The sequence below is a fragment of the Caretta caretta genome, chromosome 8, assembly GCF_965140235.1.
Source record: "Caretta caretta isolate rCarCar2 chromosome 8, rCarCar1.hap1, whole genome shotgun sequence".
NCBI classification, from domain to species: domain Eukaryota; kingdom Metazoa; phylum Chordata; order Testudines; family Cheloniidae; genus Caretta; species Caretta caretta.
In genome coordinates, this window is record NC_134213.1 from 56568460 (window position 1) to 56589404 (window position 20945).

The 20945-nt window shown below is 40.3% G+C and overlaps 1 protein-coding gene across 3 annotated transcripts in view; it reads left to right on the forward strand.

Moving 5' to 3' along the window:
• The window catches only part of SWT1 (SWT1 RNA endoribonuclease homolog), a 76300-nt gene that overhangs the window by 9066 nt on the left and 46289 nt on the right, over positions 1–20945 (forward strand). For all 3 annotated transcript variants that reach the window (XM_048860592.2, XM_048860594.2, XM_048860593.2), the window contains exons 3-10: positions 2611–2694; positions 9433–9485; positions 11079–11844; positions 12289–12354; positions 13362–13491; positions 13619–13720; positions 15275–15463; positions 16271–16364. In XM_048860592.2, coding sequence (XP_048716549.1) covers positions 2611–2694; positions 9433–9485; positions 11079–11844; positions 12289–12354; positions 13362–13491; positions 13619–13720; positions 15275–15463; positions 16271–16364 — 1484 coding nt within the window. The remainder of the gene's footprint in view (positions 1–2610; positions 2695–9432; positions 9486–11078; positions 11845–12288; positions 12355–13361; positions 13492–13618; positions 13721–15274; positions 15464–16270; positions 16365–20945) is intronic.

The window sequence follows — 20945 nt, forward strand, 5'->3', positions numbered from 1 at the left end:
GCCACGCTATCAGAGGCTCATTCACCTGCACATCCACCAATGTGATATATGCCATCATGTGCCAGCAATGCCCCTCTGCCATGTACATTGGTCAAACTGGACAGTCTCTACGTAAAAGAATAAATGGACACAAATCAGATGTCAAGAATTATAACATTCATAAACCAGTCGGAGAACACTTCAATCTCTCTGGTCACGCAATCACAGACATGAAGGTCGCTATCTTAAAACAAAAAAACTTCAAATCCAGACTCCAGCGAGAAACTGCTGAATTGGAATTCATTTGCAAATTGGATACTATTAATTTAGGCTTAAATAGAGACTGGGAGTGGCTAAGTCATTATGCAAGGTAGCCTGTTTCCTCTTGTTTTTTCCTACCCCCCCCCCAGATGTTCTGGTTTAACTTGGATTTAAACTTGGAGAGTGGTCAGTTTAGATGAGCTATTACCAGCAGGAGAGTGAGTTTGTGTGTGTATGGGGGTGGGGGGGATGTGAGAAAACCTGGATCTATGCAGGAAATAGCCCGACTTGATTATGTAAAGAGTTGTCACTTTGGATGGGCTAGCACCAGCAGGAGAGTGAATTTGTGTGGGGGGGTGGAGGGTGAGAAAACCTGGATTTGTGCTGGAAATGGCCCACCTGTTGATCACTTTAGATAAGCTATTACCAGCAGGACAGTGGGGTGGGAGGAGGTATTGTTTCATATTCTCTGTGTGTATATAAAGTCTGCTGCAGTTTCCACGGTATACATCTGATGAAGTGAGCTGTAGCTCACGAAAACTCATGCTCAAATAAATTGGTTAGTCTCTAAGGTGCCACAAGAACTCCTTTTCTTTTTGCGAATACAGACTAACACGGCTGTTCCTCTGAAACCTCTCCTTACAATGTGTATGATAATCAAGGTGGGCCATTTCCAGCACAAATCCAGGGTTTAACAAGAACGTCTGTGCGTGGGCGGGGTAGGAAAAAACAAGGGGAAATGGGTTACCTTGCATAATGACCTAGCCACTCCCAGTCTCTATTCAAGCCTAAGTTAATTTTACGTATTGACCAATGTACATGGCAGAGGGGCAGTCTCTAGGTAAAAGAATAAATGGACACAAATCGGATGTCAAGAATTATAACATTCATAAACCAGTCAGAGAACACTTCAATCTCTCTGGTCACGCGATTACAGACATGAAAGTTGCGATATTACAACAAAAAAACTTCAAAACCAGACTCCAGCGAGAGACTGTTGAATTGGAATTCATTTACAAATTGGATACAATTAACTTAGGCTTGAATAGAGACTGGGAGTGGCTAGGTCATTATGCAAGGTAACCCATTTCCCCTTGTTTTTTCCTATGCCCCCCCCACCCAGACGTTCTTGTTAAACCCTGGATTTGTGCTGGAAATGGCCCACCTTGATTATCATACACATTGTAAGGAGAGTGATCACTTTAGATAAGCTATTACCAGCAGGAGAGTGGGGTGGGGCGGGGGAGAGAAAACCTTTTGTTTTATTATGAGTAGATTCCCAGTGATGGTAACATGCCTGTAATCAGTGATTGATTTTTAGATGTTTTTTTCAGCAAATCACTTAAGAAAATCGTAGTCCAACAAGCTAAATGTAGATTCTAATGGCCACAACCCCTGTTTGGCCACGCTTGCACACACAGTCAAAATCATCTCCCAACCTTTTGTGGATTTTACTTTATTTTTGTTGGTGGCTGTGTGCTATGCTACTGACAAACCAGTATCTAAGGAAGGAGATTCCACCACCTCCCTAGGTAACGCATTCCAGTGTTTCACCACCCTCCTAGTGAAAATTTTTTTCCTAATATCCAACCTAAACCTCCCCCACTGCAACTTGAGACCATTACTCCTTGTTCTGTCGTCTGCTATCACTGAGAACAGTCTAGATCCATCCTCTTTGGAACCCCCTTTCAGGTAGTTGAAAGCAGCTATCAAATCCCCCCTCATTCTTCTCTTCCGCAGACTAAACAACCCCAATTCCCTCATCAGCCTCTCCTCATTAGTCATGTGTTCCAGTCCCCTAATCATTTTTGTTGCCCTCCACTGGACATTCTCCAATTTTTCCACATCCTTCTTGTAGTGTGGGGCCCAAAACTGGACACGGTACTCCAGATGAGGCCTCACCAATGTCGAATAGAGGGGAATGATCACATCTCTCGATCTGCTGGTAATGCCCCTATATATACACATCCCAAAATGCCATTGGCCTTCTTGGCAACAAGTTTTCTTCAAACCGGCAAGTTTTCTCACTCAGAATTTAGGAGGGATGAAGTGAGGGAGAGAGCCATCAAATGGTGTTATACAGGCTCCTCAAAGTGGGAGTAGTTTGGAAAAGTGCAGAAATATGGCTAGCAGAGTTTATGGCATTCTCTGAAGGTGATTATAGGCACTGGGAGGCTTTTGGAAAAAGGAATGATGTGTGTGAGGAGAAAATGAATATAAGTACATCACTCTTGATTCTTGGCAAACAAATTTCTCAGACTTTAGTTGTGTAGCAAATGTGTACTTAAAAATGAATACAGCATAAAATTAAAAATGTTATAATCACCTGATGATTTCCCCCTTGTTTGCGTCTCAATTATATTCTTTCAGCCTTCTTGTTCTAAGACTACCAGTAATAAAACAAAGGCATGCAGCTTGGCAAGCTCAACACCTTCCTCAGAGAAAAGGAAATGGGTGAGTAGTGTCTAAAACTTTTATAAAAGGATTATGTCCAATATCTTTTCCCCCTTAACCATTTGTCTATCTTGTTTCCAATATAAACTGAGTTTTAGGACAGGACTATCTCATAATCTGTTTGTATAGTGACTAGCACAGTGGATCTTTGATCTAAGGAGGGATCTCCAGACACTACTGCAATATAATAAATAATTACCTTACATACAGGTACAATGGAAACATAGTAGAAATGTCCCTCTAGGTGTCTTGGATGTATTCAGTAGTACCCATTATTGACCTCTCTTATCAGCAATAGGTATTGTTTTGTATGTTCTTCTCTCACGCATGTGCAGGCATGCAACAGTAGAGAGTAGGGTTGCCGACTTCCTATTGGCACAAAACCAAACACCCTAGCCCCACTCCTGCCCCAAGGCCTCGTCCCCTGCTCACTACATTTCCCCCTCACTCGGTGGCTCTTTCTCCCCCACCCTCACTCATTTTCACTGCGCTCGGGCAGGGGGTTGGGGTGCGGGAGAGGGTGAAGGCTCTAAATGGGGGTGTGGCTCTGGGTGGGGCCAGAAATGAGGGTTCAGGGTGCAGGAGGGGGCTCTGGGCTGAGGCAGGGAGTTGGGAGGCAGTGAGGGCTGGGGGTGGGGATGAGGGGTTTGGGGTACAGGAGGGGGCTGTGGGGCTCTGGGCTGGGGGTGGGGATGAGGGGTTTGGAATGTGGGAGGGGGCTGTGGGTTGAGGCAGGGGGTTGGGGTTGGGAGGGGTGAGGGCTCTGGGCTGGGAGTGCTGGCTCTGGGGTGGGGCAAGGGATGAGGGTTTTGGGGTTCAGGGGGGGGTTCAGGCTGGGGATGTGGGGTTGAGGGATTTGGACTGCAGCGGGGCTGCAGGTTGAGGCATGGGGTTGGGGTGCAGGAGGGGGTGAGGGCTCTGGGGTGGGGACAGGGATGAGGGATTCAGGGCATGGTAGGGGGCTCTGGGCTGGGGCCAATGAGAATGAGGGGTTTGGGGTGTAGGAGGGGGCTGTGGGTTTGGGTGGGGCTCAGGGCTAGGGCTCGGGGTTGGGGCACGGGCTCTACCTCTGGTAGCTCCTGGTCAGCAGCAGAGTGGGGTGGGGCTAAAGCAGGCTTCCTTCCTGTCCTGGGGCACTGTGCTACACCCTGGAAGCTGTCAGCAGGTCCAGCTCCCATTTTAGTGTGTCAAATCTTTAAACTGGTATCTGCTAACAGCTTGAAATGTGTACTTGGTGGGCGTGAGATTCATCAATACGTTGAAACGCACATGTACTTCAGGGCTTACGTGTGTGCCTGTTTGTTGTAGGTATCTTCTAGACTAATACATAGCCTTATTTCAACAGGCAGCTTTGCATATACATACAGACTAATGTATTATCATAATACATATCTCTCATGCTATGTATTGTATTTTCCTAATAAAACAAGTTCTTTTTTGTGTTTTTTTTTTTTAATACATTTGAATGATACAAAAGTAGGGTAAAAATTTGGAGGGGTGGGGGTGGAGAAAACTAATAATACTTTTTATAAAACCAGGGATTTTTTTCAGTTTAAACCAACTTTTACCAAAAGCAAAGGGGCTTATATATAATGTACTAAGGAAAATTGTTACAGTTTTAACGACACTAGCTTTTTTACCAAAGCAAACTTTTGGTCATTTTAAACTAATTTTTTACAATTTTATTATATAATTGCAAAATTAGCATTTTCTAACTTAAAAATACACCCCACAGAGCACTTCTTCAAAAAACGTTGAGAGAAGTGCTATATAACCAAAATTAAGGGTTTGTGAGGGTAATATGGTATATTCTGTGATTCCCTAGTGAACTTGGTATGCTATTAAATTTAAAACTTCTGCAACTTAGCAGGAAGGAGACAAATAATAACGGCCCTATGCTATGTAGGAACCCAAGACAACTGCATGCCGTTGTGGTTGCCTTATCTTAAGAGGGATGTATTAGAATTGGAAAAGGTTTAGATATAATAATATCTAAAAATAATCAGACATATGGAATCTGTTTCACACCCCTATCAGCCACTGCAGAATTTATTGGTCTGCTGAGATTGATAATGCTGACCACATCTTAGTCTCTGCAGGCTTCCTTTTGTAGAATAAAAAGGTTACTAAAATTCAAATTATCTAACCTAAAAATTGATTAAAATTTGAAACCATTGAAATCTTGAATTGATTTGAGACCCTGCCAGAGTAGACTAATAGTGAGTCCACCTGGATGAACTTCAGAGCCCTGGTGACGTATGCTGCTATGACTGTTGTTGGTCCCAAAAAAGAGTCAAGAAACCTGGATCTCTGTTCATATCTTAACCAGCATTGAACAGTGTCCTGTGACTTCTCTGAGAGGTGATATGGTCATGTATCATAAGCTAAATAGCACTTATAATAAAGTAATACGTACTGATTGCAAAGTTTTTGTGGAAGCCAAAGCCATCATGCTCAAGGAAGCTTCTGCCAGGAGCAGTGTTGCTTCCTTTTATCAACACATGCATGACCTTATTGATGAGAGAGGTCGTTCACTTTGTGCAATCTATTCCAGTTCTGCTTAGCTAATCAATACAGAGATGGAGTGCATGACAGGCTGGAATGACTGCTTCAGCCAGCTGTTAAATGCACCCCCAGTTTCTTTGGACCCTGACATTAAGTCTGCTGCCGAGTTGACCTATTCTGCGTAAAATGATCTTTGCCAATGTACTATTGTCAAAATCTACAGAAATATGGCATCAGGAAACTGGAATTTCTGCAGAACTGTTAAAAAGTGCTGGATCAGCTATTCTTTTGTGACTGTACACTGTTCAATATCCTCTGGGGAACAGTCAGTCCTGTCTGACTGGCTAAAAGATATTTTATTGATTTGGATATCTATAGGCAGCAAATGACTTCTTGGCATTACTTTTATTTGTCCAAGGGAAAGTGTTTGTTTGCTTCTGTCTTGTTGGCTCAGGCTGCTGATTTCTTAAGGAGCAAGAGAAGAGCACAGCAAGCTGGCTTAACTGCAGCCATTCCACAATGGAGAAAATCTTCACAGCATACCAGTTTACTGAGAAGACATCAGATTTCAAGCACTCCATTCATGTTGCACTTTTAGATGTCAGGACCACGTTTGACTCTGTCTAGGAGTCACTTTGGCTGATCTTAAAACTCGCAGGCCTCACTGAAAAGTTATGTAGAATGTTCCATTTCCAATATGACTGTTTCTTGCAAATGGGAAAAGAACTACATTCTTCCAGATTAGGTTTGGCATCTGACAAGGATGCATTGCTGCCCTAGAACTCTTCAGTGCCACCATCATGATGTCTGGTCAAGCATGCTGTCTAAGTCAGTGCAATTTAGGCATATGCTTTGATAAGAGCCTCACCGTTGTCAACTTTCCTGATGACATAGCACTAGTTGCTGAATCAGTAGACAAACTAGTGGCTGCACTTAAAGCCCTGGAAAGTTCAGTGGCAAAAGTCAGCCTGGGAATTAATTGGGGTAAAACCCTAATTTTTGTGGCTGGCGATTTTGAACATGACTGAGTGGTCATCCCCCTAGCTTCTAGGGCCAACAGCAAGGTTGTCTGTGATTTCATCTACCTTGTCTCTGCTGTTGATAACCTGAGCAGTATCAGGAAAGAATTCATGCAAAAGTATAGTGGGGTAGTGGGGCACCTCATCAAGAACATCTTTTCATAAACCAAATGCAAGTGGAGAGATGAAGCTGAGGCTATATAGTGCTTCAATGGTTAGTATTTTGACCTAAGGGACTGAAACATGGCCCCAACTATTAGGACTAAAGAAATTGGACTCCATTCAGATGAAGTATCTCTGAATGATTGAAAACCTCCAATTGTACAAATTTAAAGTCAAATGAAGAGATCAGTTTTCTAACTAAACAGGTCCTGCTCTCACAGTCACCCAAAGCTCTCAAAGGTGATTTCGTCATCTGCTCTGAATGCCTACTATCTTCCCTGCAAGAATCATCTTTGACTTAGCCAATGAAAGGAAAATGGAAAGACTCCCTGGAAAACATAAAACATGATGGGTGGATGGCTTCAACAGACACCTGTACCTCACAGGCATCCTACTGCATAATATGTCAGATTTGCTTCTGTTGTCCCAGTGACTGCATGAGAACTAACCTCATAGGAGCCCTAGTCATGTGATGTTAATCAGAAAAATGTATACGAGTAATTGGGGAATCATTTTAAGAAAGCCATAATTGAGGAAGTAGCCCATGCTGGTTTAAAACAATGATCTGGCTTGGAGGAAAAGTGAAGGCGTGTGTGTGTGTGTGTGTGTGTGTGTGTATTAAAAACAGATGGAATAAAGAGGAAGTTGATAGTCATTAATATAAGCCATAAATATAACTTGCTTTCCTTATCAATTTTCCAGAAAGGAACACAAGAAGAAATCTATGGCCAGCAGAGCTAAGGACAGTGTTTAATTATTATTTTTTAAATATAAAGACAAAAAGAATCCTTAGAGTGGTATTGGACCATTATTAGATGAAAATGGTAGAATTATCAATAATAAGGCAGAAGTGTTCAATAAATATTTGTACTGTATTTAAAGGAAAAAACTGATATATAGTTTCAACATATGGATAACACTTTCCATTCCACTGCTATCTCTGGAAGATGTTAAATAAAAGCCGCTAAAGTTAGACATTTTAAAATCAGCAGGTCCAAACTTGCATTCAAGTTAAGAGCTGGCTGAGGAGCTCGCCGAACCATTAATGTTAATTTTTTCGATACATCTTGAAGCACTGGGAAAGTTCCAGAAGACTTGAAAAAAGTTTATGTTCCAGCATTTAAGAAGAGTAAATGCCAGAAGCTGGGAATGGGCGACAGGGGATGGATCACTTGATGATTACCTGTTCTGTTCATCCCCCTCTGGGGCATCTAGCATTGGCCACTGTCGAAAGACAGGATACTGGTTGTAGATGACATTTGGTCTGACCCAGTATGGCCGTTCTTAAATGGGATGACCAGGGTCATTGTAGACCTGTCAGCCTGACACCGATCCTTGGCAAGATAATAGAGCTGTTAATAGAGTATATGATTTGATCAAGAATTAAAGGAGTATAATATAATTAATGCCTATCAACATGAGTTTATGGAAAATAGATAACTTGATTTTTTTTTTAAACAAGTTTACAAGTTTGGTTGATAAAGACAATAGTGTTGTAATGTATTTAGGCTTCTCTAAGGCATTTGACTTAGTACTGCATGATATTTTGTGTGTTTTTTTTTTTTTTTTGGTGCTAGGTTTTTTTCTAATGTGGCACACATTAAATGGAATAAAAACTGATAGGTTTCAAAATGTAACTATAAATGGGGAATCCCCATTGAGCTGGTGTTTCTAGTGTGTACCACAGGGATTGGTTCTTGGCCTGTGCTATATAATTTTTTTTTATTTTATTATTTTTTATTTATTTATTAATGACTTGGAAGAAAGCAGTCATCACTGAAAGTTTGCAGGTGACACACAAATTGGTGGTAAATAATGAAGCGGACAGCTCATTGATTTGGCGCAATCTAGTTGTTTGGTAAGCTGGGTGCAAGCAAACAATGTGTTTTTTCTTTCTCAGCCAAATATGATGTCCAAGATATAGGCCTGAGTAATGGGCGGAATGGTAGTATTGTTCACAGAGATTGAGAAGGGAGTTGGGGATTAAGAGAGCTCTGTTTTAGTCATGTTGAACTTGATGTGATGGCTAGATATTGATTATCTGGGGGAGAGGTCTGTTGTAAGTGGATGTGTATCCTACAAACACTACAGCTGCTGTCGTGCTGTACTACTGTAGTGTAGACACTTACTACAATGATGGAAGGGATTTTTCCATTGCTGTAGTAAATCCAAGAGGCAGTAGCTAGGTCGACGGAATATACAGTTGGAGGTTAGGTTGACCTGATTGTGCACAAGGACGAGGTCTGATGCTCCATTTGAACAAGGCCTCCACACTAGGGAAACTTTTAGGCTGTTGCTAACTTATTCAGGCTCATTGGAGATAGCAGTGTTGGAAGCCGTAGTCTGGATGGGGTGCTGGCTACCACCAGCACTTTAAGACCGAATACTGTGGATACATCTCTTTTGAGCAAAATTACATGACACCGTATTTAAAAAAGTCCAGCAATGTCTGGCAATCTGTTGAATTAGGACTTCCAGTGTTAGTGCCATTTGTTAATTCCAGTTCAGTTCAATGGTGGTGAGTTCTTGGAAAACTTCCTCCATTGTAGAGAAGACTTCAGAACTTTTACTCATTTCAGAAAACTGTTGAAACTCTGTGTTTAAAAAAACCGAACAACTTTCTAATGCTGGCTAATATGATTGTGACCAAACAGTGTCAAAACTCTGTTCTAGACTAGATAGAAGCTTCTAGAAAGCAATTTGGATAACGTATATTCTTTATCTACTGGTTTCTTTGTAGAATATAGGATATGCATGTATTATAAAGATCTGTGATCAGTTATACTTTGTTTCTCTTTTGTAATCCAGGTCTGTTTGTATGCTGTTACTCACTAGTTCCTTGAGGTTTCTTAAAATGCAACAGAATACAGTGAAGCATATACATTGTAATGAAGCAGCTGGCCAGTTTGTTTCAGAGTTTAGCTAGTAAAAATGTGAATGTATCCAGTGATAGGTCACAATAACACATTCTTTACTGAGTTTTTTTTTTTTTTATTTTACTGCAATTTAGTGGTTCCTGTTAAAGTTTTTAACTTTTCTTTTCTTTTTTCAGAAATCAGAAGAGACAGGAATCTGTAACATAAGAGGACAGCTAGAATTTCAAAGGTAAATGCTTGCTTTGTCACTAAATATAACCATTTTTGTAAAAAATCAACAGAATAGTGCTTAGTATTTTAGCAAAAATATTGGGTTTTTTACTTGTGCGGTGATAGAGAATTGGGTCTTAACGGATAAAATATTTCCATTTGCATTCATGAATGGACTCTGCCTAAGTCAGTCAGGTTGTGATGGTAATTAAGAAATGAGGTCCTTAAGATTTTTTTTTTTTTAAATTCACTATAAATTTGTGCTAAACAAGAGAAGAATGACACCCTTCTGCTGCTCGCTGGAGATCAGGGACAGTGTTATCCTCCTCATTCTGAACAGTGGGCCTTGTAATGGAAATGTCTGTGTTGCATGTTGTTCTGTAGACGTCAGCAGAAGTACTGGGCATGGAACAAAAGCAAAATGTACAGTAGAGAGCCATAGTGTAATTTAGAGGAGGATTTTGCATTAAGTATAATATCTTTCATTTTCCATTTTTGTTAGCTCTAGGTAGCCTCCAAATCAATCCAGTTGTCCTAACTCGATGCTTCAAGTAATTTTCAAGGTTACAGGCACCGAGAAATCAGTCAAGTCGTGTAACGGCAAAGGGCTCTTTGACTGACTTGTGAATTCATACCTTAAGTGGATTCCTCAGTTATTGTTGACTAAATGTTTATACTCTTATGATAACTAATAGATCTATTAGGATTTCTATTAACTACATTTTCAGTGGTTTTTATTGGTCTCCGGTGGAACAATATCTGACTTTATAGTTCAATGTGTTCAAAAATAATAATTTTAGCATATCTTGGGCCCCATTTGCAAAAGGGGCATCTTTTTCTCTCCTCCACCCCCTTTCAATTTATGCTAGACAAAACTTTGCTTTTGGCTACCCCTAGCATGACTGAAGCATGGTGGGTGACTGTCACTGTGTTGAACACAGATGCAAAAAGCGTTATGGGCATAAATATTTCAAAATTATTACACTAACGTTTCATCATTTTGTTTTTTAATAAAAAATAAAAAGACTGCTACAGACATTTTGCCATGATTAAGAATCTCTGTTCAGGCTGAAATTGCAGTGCATTGCCATAGCTAGACTTGGGTCTCATCTACTTTACTACGCTATTCCCCACAGTGCAGACAGAACCTGAGGGCTATATCCTTGAATTTCAGCAAGTTCAGCTCAGGTATATGAACAGCATTTTAACCAATCTTGCCTATGCTATAAGGCTGAACAGTGTCTTAACAATGTTGAGGACACTGCGGTATTGTAATCATTGTACCAGGCTGGTACAATGTAGACTGTGACCTTATGTTACCTTTTATTGGTCAGCAAATTAAGAAAATTATGCAAGATGTAAAACCAGTGAGAGCAAAGCATGTCCATGAGAAGCAAAAATATGTCCCCCGCCCCCAAACTCTTTTAAGGGATCGACATTGTCCTGAATTCAGAATAAATTAATGAAATTTCAAATACTTAGCAGTAACTAGCTGGGTGAAGAAGTACAGTAACAGTCTAGTTCAGGCTTCTCTTTGTTTGCTGATTTCAATCAAGTTATATTGTAACTTTTTCTTTATAATGTAACTTCCATTTATGTAACGTTTCTGCAGATTCAAAGGACATAAATATGTTGAAGAGAAGAAACAAAAGCAAAGTTCTTATGTTCCACAAGGCACTATTGAAGGGTTCCAAGGAGAGTCTTCAAATGATAGCAAAACAATCAGTGCTGTTTTGACTCAAACTGAGAAGCGAAAAAGGATATCTATACAGTTTAAACATAATGATGTTAAACATGGAAGAGAGAAACACCAAAGCGATTCTGGTGTGGTCCCTACTACCAGGGAAAGCTGTAAAAAAGACCACTATTTTGAGAATGATGGAACAGGAGGGAAAATGGTGCGGCATAGTTTTGCAATCCAGAAAGACAAGCTGAGGAAGAAGAAAGAGAAAACTGAGCTCAGCAAACTAAAGGCTAGAGTTGAACAAACTATGTTGGAGAAGTTCAAGGTAGCTAGTCCTACAGACTTGCTAAGTAAGAAGTTGCATGGATCAAAAAAATTGAGTGATGACTTCAGAATTCTGAAAAAGCCCTCAGCCACCTTTCCAAAGACTGCTATCTCCTGCAGTTTCCCCACTAATATGTCACACACATCATCAAAGACTTGTAAGAAGAAAGAACAACTACAAAACTCCAAAGAACTATCTAACAAAAATCACCATGATACTAAACATATACCATCATTTTATTCAACTGCAACATCTCAGGAATGGCAGTATCTTAAAGAGAAAAAACAGCATCCTGATTCCAGCAAAACTGTTAGTAGTTCAAGAACTGAAGGAAGGACCTTTGAAGCCGTACCATTACATTTAAGACAGGTAAAGTAATAAAATCCTGGACAAGTTAGTAGTAGACAAATGGGTTAGTGTTTTTTTTTTTTTTTAAATGGTAGTTTCTAGATGACCGTATATATCTTCTCTCTCTGCTTATGGAGACGTAGGCTTAAGTTTGGCCACAACTATGAAGAATTTGTTGATCCCAACCTCATTTATACAAGACACTTGTCTACTTTTTTAAAGCATCTTAACATGTTTTTTGTATCATTATGATTGTGCCAATTTAAATATGTACTCTCTGCTCCTTTTCTATATGCCCACTGCATTCTTTACTCTTTCTAATACTACTGCAAAGATAGTATTTGAATAGAACATTAATTTAAACAAGTTCTGTTTGTGACCTGACAATAAAATTAAAGTTTGTCATCAGGTAGCAAGTGCTTGCATTCTTATAAATGTCTTTCTTCTGGCATTATTTCTCAACAGAGCTCTGAAGTCCCATGCCCTTCTGCCTCCCATCAAGCCATTCAGGTTACAGAGACAGACCAAGAGGTTAGTGATATTTCAGTTTAAACAACTGTATCCTCATTTTGCACTGTTGCTATGCCACTTCCATTCCTACTGGCCGTGGTATCTCTTTAAGTACTAAAAAAATCCAGTTAGAGTTTGTTGCTCCTGTCAAGGGCTTTATGAAACAAGTTTACATGGTACAACCTAGTTTTAGACTTCTTGCTTCCATGTTGGAAAGTGGGGTCAGAATATTTGGTTGCAAATCCCACCAATTTTATTTCCCAGCATCCCTTTACTTTTTTTGTAAAGATATAGAGCAGTGGCACTCAACCTTTCCAGACTACTGTACCCCTTTCAGGAGTCTGATTTGTCTTGAGTACCCCTAAGTTTCACCTCACTTAAAACTACTTGCTTACAAAATCAGACATAAAAAAGACAAGTGTCACAGCACACTATTACTGAAAAATTGGTTACTTTCTCATTTTTAACATATAATTATAAAATAAATCAATTGGGATATAAATATTATACTTACCTTTCAGGGTGTAGTGTATATAAAGCAGTATAAACAAGTCATTGTCTGTATGAAATTTTAGTTTGTACTGACTTGGCTAGTGCTTTTTATGTAGACTGTTATAAAACTAGGGAAATATCTAGGTGGGTGGATGTACCCCCTAGAAGACCTCTGTGTACTCCTGGGGTTTGTGTATTCTGGGTTGAGAACCACTGAAATAGAGCAATATTCCCGAAGAACTGTTGTTAGCAGAGCGCTTTTGGTCTCTGTAGCAAGGAACAGATCAAGCCTATTAACTACTGGATAGAAATGTGGTCACAAATGGAACTTTTAGGCCAGACCTTAGACTTCACATATTTTGGATATAGGCTGCAGATGTTCATACTCTTAAATTTGCTGCACCAGTTGAAAATTGACTAAGGCTAAGAACTGCACAAAACCAGCAGCAGTGATACCAAAGATGCTTGTTCCTGTCAGACAACTTTTTTAAAGAGCTTACCCACCTCTTATTTTATGTATTCATGTTTTACAATAGATGCAAATAATAGAAGACTTGCATGCTGCTCGTATTGACAAAAAGATGGCTTTGCCAGTCGTACAGACTTGTGGAGAATTGACAAGTATGGAAATAGATCTCCCAGAAGAGAATGCAGATATTCCGGCTGGTATGTCATCTGTAAGGTTGTCAGGAGGTTCCTCTGCTTTCTGCTTCCACACTTACAATATTAAAAGTAATAAGTGATCTAAGTAAGGAAAGCAAAAGAATGAATTGCTATGTGTTCTCTTCTACAGCAACTACTACCTCTGGTTTGAACCTCTTGATAGTGATTGACACCAACATAATGATTAGTCACCTTCAGTTTATCATCTCTTTGAAAACTAGAGATATACCAGGTATGTGAATGCTTTTATAGCCCCTATAGAAGAGGAACAATCAACAGGTTCGTGTGTTTGTATAGTAAGCTCTTCAGGCTATGGACAATGCCTAACACACTGTACTGGAATGTACATAATGGAAAATAACTTCGTACATATTGAGGCTAACTCTCAAACACTGGGCTCCTTAACAAGCTATCCAAATCCCACATTTGGACACTTAGATTTTCACATGTAAATGCCTGTTTGTGAGAGTCTAAATTCAGAGTGTAGGCTTCCTATTAAGGAAACTGACATTTGAAAGCAGAGCAGTAAACTTTTTTACAAATTTTAAACTCCTCTGTATACATAAATTTTAGGAAACCTTGCCTTCTAAAAACCCCCAGGTCTGGTTCTATCTGATCCTGGATGCTATAGAAAATCAATAAGAATTTTTTTTTACCTGGGGTAAGGGCAGAATAGGGGCTTAAGTGTTGGATCCATTATTAACAGTAAGTATTTTGCACTTCTATTGCACCTTAATACAAAGATCTTCAAGCACTTTGTTTAAACCTCGTAACAAAGCTGAGGGCACAGGAACAAATTAAAAAAGTTGAGGTCTGAGTTATATAACAGAGCTGAAAATAATACATATGGAGTTCTGATGTCCAACCCCGTGCTTTCAGTACTGCCTCCTAGTATCTTGTTGAATTCTAAGTCTGTACTGCTAGAGGAACTAAGACAGCAGATACCAGCATGTTGGCATGCACCAGTGAAGTCCGTTAGGGTGCTTCTGACATTCTGAGCTAATGAACACTGATTTATAATGCAAACCAATTGGAAACTTAGCCCCATTATGCTGTAATGTATGTGGTGTATTTCTGATCATGTAAGTGCCAGAGATAAAGAATGGGGCCAACGTATATAGCATTGACAGAATAGTCATTCACTTTCTAATGTATTCATTGTGTGTCTAGTATATTCCAGTTTTAATGACAAAGTTTAGTCCATATTTTTAAAGAATTTTTTTAACCATGTTCATTGAAAATGTAGGACGTTAAAACTTTTGTCTAGTGTCCATAGCATTTATCGCTGATATAGTGTTGTTGAATGATGGTCTTTGCAAACCATTGTTGCTTTTTATTTATTAGATTATATGTAATGACAATCATCTGTGAACATGTCAGTCTTCCCTTTTCCTCTACTGCTCTGTGACTTTATTTTAGCATCAAGCATCACACAGTATGGTATTCACTGAGTGGCAAACAGCATGACGGGATTACCACAACAATTATGTCAAAATATGGTACAGTAATGTGATAAAAATTGTTTACTGATTACTCCTCAACTTTGCATGTCATCACTTTTAAGATAACCCATTGAATGAGTGTTTATATTGAATGTAACATTAGGAAAGCTAACTTCTGTTTAAAAAAATAAAATAAAATTAATCCTCCTGTATACAAATGAAATGGGTCTTGCCCAGTAATGCAGAAATCTGCTAATACACACAAACCTCAGGAGCTATGTTCACATTAAAATGGAACCTACTGTAGTTCAATTGGCATTTAAAAAAAAAATTGTTTTTTCTAGGCACGGGCAGACTTGCACTGATAATTCCTTGGGTGGTTCTACAAGAACTGGACAACTTGAAGAAAGGCAAAGTACTACAACATGTTCGGCACAAAGCTGTCCCTGCAGTTGAGTTCATCTATACTTGTCTCAAAAACCAAGATTCAAAGCTGTGGGGGCAATCCATGCAGCTTGCCTCTCAGAAAATATGTAAGCTATGTACATAGTTACATTTATTTCTGGGTTGAATGGTCCTCACAGCTCTACTAGTGTGAGAATCAGCATCTACTTCTGGGCTTAATATAATCTTCACTTTTACCTTTGCAATTTCCCTATTAAAACTGACTATTATTCGCTATGGGCCTGATTCTCCATGCTGTTGCACCAATTTTATACTGTTGATTGATGTCAGAGTTATGCTGGCATAAAACTGGTGTAATGGAGTGAAGAATCAGGCCCTATATATTTCTCTATCTTTTGTGATGGGTTGGTGTTGGTCTTCTGATAACTCAGAAAGATCAACATCACCTATATTTTTTCAGCATGAACCCATCAAATATACCTTAATCAGTAGTAAAGGATTTTTTAAATATTTAGTACATGGGTAGTTTATAATCAAAACTAGTACTTCATTCCCTACCATGTTATCAATAAATTTATTTATTACAGCATTCTCAATTCTAGCTGTGTCTCCATTTTATAAATAGGCTGTGGGGAGTTACTTCATCCTACCAAGCTAGGTATGGATTGCGTGTCGTCTTCAGTTGGTGACTACTGACCTAGTTGATCACAGAGCTCTGTAAGCAATTTGTCTGAAGTTGCACAGCAAGAAAGCAGCAGTTTCTAGTAGAACTCAGGGAATTCCTGGGTCCCAGATCTGTACTTAGACCACACATCTCCCCTTTGCTTGACCAAATACAGTGTTTGAATACAGTATCTTAATAAATATATTAAGATATTGCTTATGAAGCCTGATTATTTCTGAATATATTGCCATTGTGTTTGCTAAATTTGCAGATGGATTGAGTGATGAAAACAATGATGATCGTGTTTTACAATGCTGCTTGCAGTATCGGAGTCTTTTCCCTCAAGCTTTTGTCATACTGTGCACGTGAGTTACATTTGCATCTCATGTTCTGTTTTCAAGTCTGAGATTGCTGAATTCTGTGTTTGGGGAGGAGACTACACACCCATCAGTTTTAGATGTGATTTGAAATAATTTTTTTTTGAGACGCAAAATAACTTGATATAACTCCTTTGTGGTATAAAGGAATAATTAAAAACAGTCACTCTACTTAAAGTGTTATGGTTAGAGTTAATTCAAGTTCTTAATTTTCTTAAAACTGGAATTTGCTGGAAAACAATTGCTAATATTACTGGTGCTGCATAAAGTAACCAAAGACTTAATAATCACTTTTTGGGTGGTTTCAGAGTAACAGCCGTGTTAGTCTGTATTCACAAAAAGAAAAGGAGTACTTGTGGCACCTTAGAGACTAACCAATTTATTTGAGCATGAGCTTTCGTGAGCTACAGCTCACTTCATCGGATGCATACCGTGGAAACTGCAGCAGACTTTATATACACACAGAGATCATGAAACAATACCTCCTCCCACCCACTGTCCTGCTGGTAATAGCTTATCTAAAGTGATCATCAAATTGGGCCATTTCCAGCACAAATCCAGGTTTTCTCACCCTCCACCCCCCCCACACGAACTCACTCTCCTGCTGGTAATAGCCCATCCAAAGTGACCACTCTCTACACAATGTGCATGATAATCAAGGTGGGCCATTTCCTGCACAAATCCAGGTTCTCTCACCCCCCTCCAAAAACCACACACACAAACTCACTATCCTGCTGGTAATAGCTCATCCAAAGTGACCACTCTCCCTACAATGTGCATGATAATCAAGGTGGGCCATTTCCAGCACAAATTCAGGTTCTCACCCCCCCACCCCCATACACACACAAACTCACTCTCCTGCTGGTAATAGCTCATCCAAAGTGACCACTCTCCCTACAATGTGCATGGTAAGTGAGAAAACCTGGATTTGTGCTGGAAATGGCCCAACTTGATGATCACTTTAGATAAGCTATTACCAGCAGGACAATGGGGTGGGAGGAGGTATTGTTTCATGATCTCTGTGTGTGTATATAAAGTCTGCTGCAGTTTCCACGGTATGCATCCGATGAAGTGAGCTGTAGCTCACGAAAGCTCATGCTCAAATAAATTGGTTAGTCTCTAAGGTGCCACAAGTACTCCTTTTCTTTTTACTTTTTGGGTGGGAACAGAGCAGAGATCTGGTTGTACATAGATGTTTGGATTTCATACACAGTGGAGTTGGTAGTAGTGTGTGTTACAGTGTGTATGGATAGGGATTGACTTTGTTCTAATTCTGCTGCTGATTTTTGTGACTTGATTCTAGCTTTGGCTACACTAGGAATTGAAACTTCATTTTCAGCAACTGATCTCCTTGAATGGATACTGAAAAGGTTGTTCGAGTGAATACCAGACAAAATCAATACCATTTCAGAAAGTGGAAATGAGTTCTCTAATGGAAACTGGTTTAATTTGTGCAAACTTAATGTGTGGGAGCCAAATTAATGTTTTCAATGGAAACCTAGGCAAACATGAGTATGGAGAGACTGTCCATGTTAATGATTCCATGTTAAGTTAGCACAATCTGAGTTAAGGGATGACTCTTTTATTATGCGGCTCTATTAAACTCAGACTGTGATCTATACTCTTAAAATCCATCTCTACTCTACTCTTTTTGGCTTCTTTACAGCCTCATGAGTAATAAAGATTCTCCAGCTGGAACTTGGTTAATTTTGTTGTATTAGACAGAACAGAATTCAGCTTAGTCCATCACATCTTCATTGGGTACGCAGCAGGGTGGATTGATTTAAAACATTGGCTTAAATCTTGTTTTTGCATTTGTATTGCTTAATTCTTTTTCAGGTGCTTGCACATGTCCATTCCACTTAAATGTCTGTGCCAGTGCACCAGAGCTAGAGAACATTTTTCCATAGTGGAACCTATGTGGGCAGCACGTGTGTCCTCCATGCACTGGTGCTGCTTAGCAGGCGCATGAAAGGCAGAGATGCCCCTCAGTTTCTTCTCTCTGCCTGTGATTGGTGGTCAGAGCAAGTGTGAGCTCTTCATGTTTTCTGTGTGTTAGTTACTTAGCTAGCTAGCTCTATCCATTTTAGGTTTCCATTTACTTATTATTTTGTCATTGTTTTTGTTGAGCTTTGCTCTGTACTGCGATATACTGAAGTCTTTTCCTTTTGAGGGCTAAATGATCAGACTCCCTTAAGGATAGTTCTGAGGTTAGGAGGTGAGGTGGTCCCCTGTACTGTATTCCTGCAATGTTAAGTTGTTGACTCCAGCATCTCCAGAGGCTCTGGCGAGAGAGACTCCATTGCCTACTTCATCTGTGGCACTGATTTCTGTTCCTCAGGCTATTTTGTCAGTACCAACTATGTATTAGGCATATGCGGTGGCACAGGATCTCTTGTGCTTGTCAGTGCCAGCTTCACCTCTCAGGCAGGATAACTCCCAGATCCGACAGCATTGGCACCAACCCACATGGTACCAATTGTGCAGGACAATGTAGAATTGCAAATCATCAGGTGTGCCTTGCCAGATATGATTATTTAAATTGGAATGCAATGTCTAAATCTCAAGACAAGTTACCAAACAGTGTCAAAGAGGAATTTAAGGTGTTTATTAATGAGGGTTGTTTGGTTTCCCAGTCCTATCTACAGGCTTCACTGGATGAAGCAGACACAGCAGCTCCACTGACGGCAGCAGCCATTGTTATGCGTTGTGCTTCATGGCTGCAAGCACTGGAAGTGCAGCATGCTATAGAAGACTTGCCTTCAAAGGTTCAGGTCTGTTCTCTGGCAAAATAGCTGAGACTCTGCACTCTTTAAAAGATTCCTCAGCAATCCTGAAATCTTTGGGTATTTATACTCCTGCTATAAAAACTGAAAAGGACTGTGGCATAAGTGGTCTTGCCTGTTGGTCACAGCTGGGCTGAGGTCTGCCCAGCAGGGACAGTAGTCACCAGGCAGGAGTTGGAGGAATTCCAAAAACAAGTTCTGTAAGCAAGAGCCAGGGTTGGAGTCAAGCCAGGATCAGAGCTCAGAAGTAGTACAAGGCTGGAATCAGGAGGCAAGAGTCAGGCTGCAGTCAGAGGCTGAAGATCAGAGCCTGTAGCAGGCTAGAGTCAGGAATCAGGGTGAGAGTAAGGCTGGAGTCGGACACAGGAGATCAAGCAGAGTCTGGCGTTGCAGCAGGCTGAAGTCTGTGAGGTTGCCTAGACCACTTCCTGGGGCAACCCATGGGGTTAAATAGTGCACTTGGCCAATCAGAGGGGTGTAGGGTACTGTCACTCTGGATCTCTTGGGCGGTATTTTCCTACAGTGTTTACTCTCCATAGTGCTCTCTGGGTGAGCCTCTGGATGTCCTCCCAGTGGCACAGTGAGAAATATAGCTGTCCCAGACTCCGCAGACCTGGGTCCTTACAAAGAGAAAACAGTTTCTGCCTCAGGGTCATCAGAGGTATCCATCGTATTACCTGGTGAAGGAGCATAACTTTTCTGTCATAAATATAAAGGGAAGGATAACCATCTTTCTGTTTACAGTGCTATAAAATCCCTCCTGGTTAGAGGCAAAACCCTTTCGCCTGTAAAGGGTTAAGAAGCTAAGGTAATCTAGCTGGCACCTGACCCAAAATGACCAATGAGAGGACAAGAATTTCAAAGCTGGGGGGGGACGACACAAAGGGTTAGTCTGTCTGTGTGATGTTTTTGCAGATCAGGAATGCAGCCTTACAACTCCTGTAAAGTTAAGTAAGTAAGCTAGCTAGAAATGCATTAGATTTCCTTTTGTTTAATGGCTGGTAAAATAAGCTGTGCTGGGTGGAATGTATATTCCTGTTTTTTGTGTCTTTTTGTAATTTAAGGTTTTGCCTAGAGGGATTCTCTGTTTTGAATCTGATTACCCTGTAAGGTATTTACCATCCCGATTTTACAGAGGTGATTCTTTTACCTTTTCTTTAATTAAAATTCTTCTTTTAAGAACCTGATTGATTTTTCATTGCCCTTAAGATCCAAGAGTTTGGGTCTGTGTTCACCTGTACAATTTGAGGATTCTTATCAAGCCTTCCCCAGGAAAGGGGGTGTTGGGCTTGGGGGGGATATTTTGGGGGAAGATGTCTCCAAGTGGGCTCTTTCCCTGTTCTTTGTTTAAAACACTTGGTGGTGGCAGCATAAGGTTCAAGGACAAGGCAAAGTTTACACCTTGGGGAAGTTTTTAACCTAGGCTGGTAAGAATAAGCTTAGGGGGTCTTTTATGCAGGTCCCCACATCTGTACCCTGGAGTTCAGAGTGGGGAAGGAACCTTGACAACTTCTAAAAGACATGACAAGTTCCAGAGGAGGAGACCTACATCTGTGACCGTGAGACAGCTGTCAATTTCCAAACAGTCTGTCTGACTCAGTTGAGAGCACCAAACCACTTAAGAGAGTTTCCCTCCTTTTGGCTGCAAGTTGTACCGCTTGGAATCATGTTGTCAGACAGGTGGGTTCTAAGCACAGTGGAACTGGGATATATTCTACAAATCATGTCTATTCCACTCTCTCATCCACTTTTTCTGTCTCTTTTCAGGGATCACTCCCTTGAG